This window comes from Condylura cristata, unplaced genomic scaffold, assembly GCF_000260355.1.
Source record: "Condylura cristata isolate star-nosed mole 26May11 unplaced genomic scaffold, ConCri1.0 scaffold00034, whole genome shotgun sequence".
Lineage (NCBI taxonomy): Eukaryota > Metazoa > Chordata > Mammalia > Eulipotyphla > Talpidae > Condylura > Condylura cristata.
Genome location: NW_004567135.1, coordinates 14595689 through 14602522, shown reverse-complemented (window position 1 = coordinate 14602522; position 6834 = coordinate 14595689). Strand labels below are relative to the sequence as shown.

The 6834-nt window shown below is 39.0% G+C and overlaps 1 protein-coding gene across 1 annotated transcript in view; it reads left to right on the top strand.

The window, feature by feature from the left end:
• Positions 1-4932: 4932 nt before the first annotated feature.
• The window catches only part of NECAP1 (NECAP endocytosis associated 1), an 11528-nt gene continuing 9626 nt past the window's right edge, over positions 4933-6834 (top strand). Inside the window, exon 1 of the mRNA XM_004692927.2 lies at positions 4933-5067. Coding sequence (XP_004692984.1) covers positions 4973-5067 — 95 coding nt within the window. The 5' untranslated portion in view covers positions 4933-4972. The remainder of the gene's footprint in view (positions 5068-6834) is intronic.

Genomic DNA, 6834 nt, shown 5'->3' with positions numbered 1-6834 from the left:
TTCACCAGGGACAGAGTGGGGAGCAGAACAGGCAGATCGACGAAGTACACTGCTGAGGGGAGCAGCGGGAGGGCCAGGAGAGGTCTGCCATGCCCGCCATGTGGATCTCCTCCGAGGCAGGCAGGGATCGAACTCATGTCTTAGGTCAGTGCTTTAACCCGCTGCGCCACCAGGGAGGGTCAAGATTTTTAACCCTTGTTAAAAACCCTTGCTACCAGGGAGGCACCTCCCCTGTACTTTTATTCCATAGATATGACTTTGTAGGCAAACTAGTTTTATTTTTATATTTTAAAGTTTCATGCAAATCACTCTTGGGTTATCTGTACAAATCATTACTATTTTTAGAAGGGAGACAAAAAGAGGATGTAGAATGAAAATACCCTTTAGTTTCTAGTTTCCACTTCCCAGAAATTATCTCAATTATAGCTTTATGAAAGTTTTATGCCTACCAAAGCTAAGGACTCTATATTAATTTTTTCTATAAATGACCTAATATTAAAATCTTTCATCTGGACCTTAAGGTTTTCACTTATGTACTTTTTTCATATCAGAACATATAGATCAAAGTCAGTGTTAACAGGCATGTAGTACTTTACTTCTAGATGTGCCATTTATTTATGGAATTAATCCCATATTGATGGACATTTAGATTATTTACATTTTTAATTATAAAAATATTGCAGTAAATATTACATCTATATTTCTGTACTTGTGCAGCTATATTTATGGCTTATATTAAATGAAAAACATAGATCAGTGGACAAATCTACCCAAGTTGCTATTCTGGGGCCAGTAGTGGGTGTGCTTTATCTAGATATTGGGGTATAGTGAAAATTTATCTTCTGTAAATTATGAGATACAGCATTCCAATTCTGATTGCACCATCAACTGTGCCTTTGGACAAGTGATTTAATATCCAGGATCCAAGTCTTTCCTATGAGCACTAAAGTCCACTCTTAAGTAAAAGAGATTTATAAACTATGATTCCAATTTCATAATATTTTTAATCCTGAGTTTGTAATAACTTCAGGATTTAGGAAAGTTGTATGTTAGCAAGTACCATGTTTTGAATAACATTTTTATTGTATTACCCTTGGTTTACAATAGTATGTACGTGTTGGGAGTATGACTTCATACCCTGATATGTGTTTAGACCACATGGAACCTCTTACTGTAGTTCTCCCTCTACCCATCCCTGCTCCCCCAACTCCCTTACCATCTGGGAATCTCCATATTTTTCTTAGAATTTGAGTTATCTTTGTTTTGATATTTAGTTTATTGGTTTATTTACATTCCACATCAGAATGTAATTTCCAAGTATTTCTTTCAGTTTCATTTATTGTGAGCACAATCATTTCATGTTCTATGTTGTCAAAAACGCAAGAATTCGTCTTTTTAATAGTTGGATAGTATTCCATGGACTTCTTTTTTTTTTTTTTTTAAGATTTATTTATTTATGCATACAGAACTGGGGTATAGACCAGAGGTCCAGGGGCGGTGAGAGGATTCACCAAAGAGAGTGGGGAGCAGACCAGGCAGATAGTCAAAGTACATTGCTGAGAGGAGCAGCGGGCAGGTCAGGAGAGGTCTGCTGCGCCATGTGGGTCACCTCCGGGGCTGGGGATCGAACTTGTACTGAAGCGGCTCCTGCTCACTTGCAGTGCTGTGCTTTAACCCAGTGCGACACCTGGTTGGGCCTCCATTGATTACTTTGTCAAGGCATTTAGATTGTTTCCATGTCTTCACTATTGTAAATTGGGTTGCAATGAACAAATGGGTGCATTTATCTTTTTGAATTAGTATTTTCATATATTTTGGATAAATGCCTACTAGTGGGATGCTGTATCATATGGTATTTCTAATTTTAGATTTTTAAGAAATCTCCATATTTCTCCATTTCTATAAAGGCTGCATCAATTTAGTTTCAGCAATAGTATATGAAGGTTTCTTTTTCTCTACATCCTTACCAAAACTTAACAATTTTTTTAAAAAGGCTTATTTTTATTTATTTATGCATACAAGAACTAGGTTCAGGTGGGGTGGGGAGGCAAGAGGATTCACCAGAGTGGCATGGGGAGCAGAAAAGGAATATATCTACTGAAATACACTGCTGAGGGAAGTCGTGGGCAAGACAGGAGAGATCTGATATATGTGGGTTAGCTCCCTGGCCAGAAATTGAACTCATCCCACAGTGGCTGAAATAGCTTGACAGCACGGAGACCTAACCCCTTGAGCCACCTGGAAACAGGAAGCCCTGTTTTCAGTTTTTCGACATAGGTGTTGTTACAGGCGTGAGGTGGTATCTTATAGTGGATTTGATTTGATTTCCCAAATAATAATTACTGTCGAGCATTTTCCCCATATTCCCATTGATCATCTGTATATTTTCTTTGGTGAAGTGTCTATTCAAATTGTATGCCCATTTCGTGGTTGGGTTGTTTATTATTTTGTTGTCTAATTATGTGACTTTGTGTATAACCTCTTGTTGAACATATGATCTACATATATTTTCTCCTGTACATGTACCATTTTATGATAGATAACCCTGAACAAAGGTAAATCAGAATTTAAAATCTGTGATAATTTTTTATGTGGGAGCAAAGAAAGGACTAGGAAATACGTTCCCAAGGAGATCAATTAAAAGAAGTGCAACATTTATTTTCATGTTTAAATTACATTTAAGAAAACTTGAGTTTGAGGTGAATAAGGCCTCTATCATTTCCAACGAAAGTGCTTTTGTTGAATTTAATTACACCACATATTCTTAGAAAGTCACACTTGTGAGAAAATTAGCTTGATTTTTTTTTTCCAGTCCAGAACCTTTGAATTGTATAGCTACTGCCCTCTAGTGGTAAGCAAAGGCTAACTCCAGTCAAGACTTCGAAAGTTTTCTTGATTTGGAAAGAACAAAATACCCTTGTAAATATGGATAGATATGGTCATTCATTTAACATGAAAATTTACAAAGTTCTTACTCTGTTTTGGAAACAGGTGGAAATACATATTTCTTGTTTTTGGAAAATAGGTATAAACTATTAAATGCAATGTGATAAAGACTAATGCCAAAGAATAAAAAATGTGAGACTCTAGAGAAAGGAATTACTAATTCTATTTAGGGAAGTTAAGGATATTCTCAGAGAAACTCTGTTTAAATGGTGTCTGTTATTTTATCAAGGGATGAATGGTAAGGACATATCAGCCTGTGCAATATATTTAGCATGAACAAAAATGGTATGTTTGGAGAAACTATAGCATCATGATCACTTAAGCTATAATAAAGGATATTGGGAGTAACTGTGGGATGGGGGTGTGAGAGAAAAGTTTCTAAGTGAGTGTGGAAGGAGAAATTGGGGCAGTATTATGAATTATCTGTACAGCCAGTGGAGAGTTTATAGGATGATGCAGAAAAGCAGAGTATAATGTACACAATAATCTTAGTATAAGATCTAATCATGAGACATAGTTTTGGTCTTTATTATTTTTTTTAACTTGTAAAATGGTGAGTCATTAATCACGTCCTACTGAAGGATATTCATCATCTTTCATGAAATTATAAAAATTTCATAATAAACATTATTGTACCTACTTTTTGTGCATATAAAGTTTCTCTATCGTGTAAGTGAATATACTAAATTGAAGGTTGTATGCAGTATTTTGACCAATTTTACTAAATTTCCTTTCAACAAAGTATATACCAATTTATATTTCTGCCAACAGTATATGAAAGTATCTAATCCCCATATCCTTGCCAGGGATTTATTACATAGAATAGACAAATTAGACAGGCTTTAAACTAGTCAATATAATGAAATGGTGTCATTAGTGAAGTTGTAGCCAGATGGGAGTTCTTACCTTAGTTTTATCATTTTCTATCTGTGCTAATTAAATCACTTAACGTGACAGCATTTGGAGTGTAGAACATATTTTTGGAGCGTTCAGTAGGATATATCATACTAATAAAACTGGTAGCGAATAGTGGCTACTGAATAATATAGTTCATTATGCTTTCTGATTGTCAGGAGTTTAACTGATCCCCCATTATTTTCAACAGGAGCAGTTTTAGAAATTCTAAGATAAAAGGGTGGTATAAAGTAAATTAATCAGGGTGGACTTTTTTTAATCTTAAAAAATTTATGTATTTTTTACATCATTTTTATTTTCACACATGGTATGCTTTATCCACTCATTTTTGGTTCCCAAGGAGATCACACCATCAGTTTACCCCTGCACCATCACCATAGTCCCTTGTGCTCTTCCCACGTGTTTTACCCATTTTCTCCCCCACCCCCACCCCCCAAAGAATGTCTCTGGATTATAGTTGCCTGTTGACTTTGATTTTTACTTTGTTATAATTACTATTTCCTCCAATCCCTTATTTTCCCCCACCTCTTACTATCCTATAAAACCATCTGGTAGTTTTCTTTTACTTGCTGGCTTATTTTACTGAGATGATCCCTTAGTGTGGATATTTTTAAAGTTTAGACTCCGGAGGGTTAAAAATCCACTGTGAGTAGGGCTGGATCATCCACTTCCTGTAGGAACCGAACTGGGAATCCCTGGAGGATAATATCCCATGCCTGCCAAAAACAACAACAACAAAACCCCTACAGTTAAAGTCAATCCTGGAAATAAATTCGCCCGATTTCAAGATAGTCCTCGTCTTCCTGGGCACTGCAGGCACCTGCTGGCCCAAGATGGCGCTTCTCCTCATCATCTCCCAGGGATGGAGATTTCCATCAAGTGAGTCATGCAAAGAGATTGCATTTTCTGCCTTTACCGAAGATGGCGAGCTACACAACCTCACCGTGCCAGATTTCAATATGGCTTCCCTAACTTCCGCGACAGAGGTTAATCTCAGAACCAAGCTAAACATGCGCGGAAGTAGCGTCAGCGGAATTGTCACAACGCCCCGCCCCCGTTCTGCCCCCGCTCTCTAGGCTACGCCCCCGGTGGCGCGGAGAGCAGAGCCAAGATGGCGGCCGAGTTGGAGTACGAGTCGGTGCTGTGTGTGAAGCCTGATGTCAGCGTCTACCGGATTCCACCCCGGGCTTCCAACCGCGGTTACAGGTACTAACTTCAGGCACTGCAGGACGTGCTTCCCGGTCGGGGACGACTGTTTTCTTCCTTAGGTAGCACGCCGCCCACCCCAGCCACTGCCACCTCGGAGTTGTCACCTTGCTAGTCTCGCCACCTGGTTGTGAGTGCCGTGGCTTCTGCTCTTCCCGCACTCTGGATTGTCGGAGTCCTGTTTCCACCGCTTAAAAAAAAAAAAAAAAGACCATCCTGCATTCTCCCTCCCCTCCTCCCCCGGACCCCTCCGTGTTGCCCATCTGCTGCCTGCCGGTCTGCATCCTGTCTTGCCTGCTCTGTAGCCTGTCACCTTTCGTTCTCTCTTCCCTGCGTCCTTCACCTTGTCATCCTTATCCCCCCTCCCTCCTTCACGGTCGTTCATGCACATTTCCAGCACCCCGTGCACATTTGTGGCTGATCATTGTATTGTTGGCCACGGAATGATCTCATTAATCGCTTGTGCCGTTGTCAGTCTTTCCATCAAGTATCACTTTCCCTTTGGTTTTCTCTCAGTCGCTTGCTATTGGGCAAAGGTTTCGACTATAGGTTTTCCAGCGGTGGTTCATTGTTTCTTTTCAATATAGGTTCGTGATTATATAGTGTTGTCTTTCTTCCTTCCTTCCTTGCTTCCTTCCATCTGCTCTGAACCTTTCTGATAGATTTTCTGTCCGGATGTAACTCAGCATTTTTTTCCGTAGGGCTAACTAACCATCTTGTGACTCTCAGGGTCTGAGGATGTTGTTTGAAGCCATGTAATCGAATGACTTAATCTCTAACTCGCTGGGTTACGTGTTTAAAAATATGAGTATAAGCCCTGATAACCAAGCAGCTGTATGATTTGGAACGGATCTCTTAAACTCATCAAGTCTTAGTTTAAAAAAATAGGAAGTTACTGGTGATATGAGATTATGACAATAATATACATATAATAACACCTACTCTAGTTATGTATCTCATGGGCTTTTTGGGGGGTTGAGTGACGTTATATAATGTAAAAATTTAAGAAACTGTAAAACAGTACTTAAACATAAGATATTGCTTTTACTACTCTCCAATCTAAATCACCATCGTGATTTTCCTCTTGGCATTTATTGTTACTGAGGCTGAAAAGTCATCCTCTCCATTGGCCATTATTTTGCTTCCTTAGCAGAAGTTTGTTCATCATGAATCAATATCTTTGTGCTTGCTGACCTGTGCTAGTGGGTTGTACCTTTTGGTAGAGATAGTCCTAATTTCAAGCATTCCTTCAGACCTCAAAGTGACCATGATAGGAGTGCATATGCTTTTTGATGGTAGTTGCAGGTATGTGTGTGACTCATCTAAGACATCGCCTTGTTTGGGAATCTCTCCTCGACCCTTCCATTCTGACTTAGGTATGCTCTGCGGGTTTCCAAAGCACCCTACACTTACCCCTGGCCCAGTGCTCTTTATTCTGTTTGGTAACTGATTGATTGGACTCCATTTCTTTTGACTAGATTAGGAACAACTTGAGGTTCTTTTAAATGTTACATCTAGCACAGTGCCTGGCACATAGTGGGCATTTTGTAAATGTTGACCTAGAGAAGAAATTGGTAGGTTACACCTAAGCACATTAGTTATTATTGATTGAACTGGTAAAATAAGAAGAAATAACTCTTGGCTTCTAACTCTAGTAGTTAATTGATTAAACTGATAAAAAAAAGATGAACTAACTCACAACTGGTACCTCAAGACTTGCTAAAGATACAATACACACTGAAGTGGGGTTCTGGTCTTTTCCTTCAC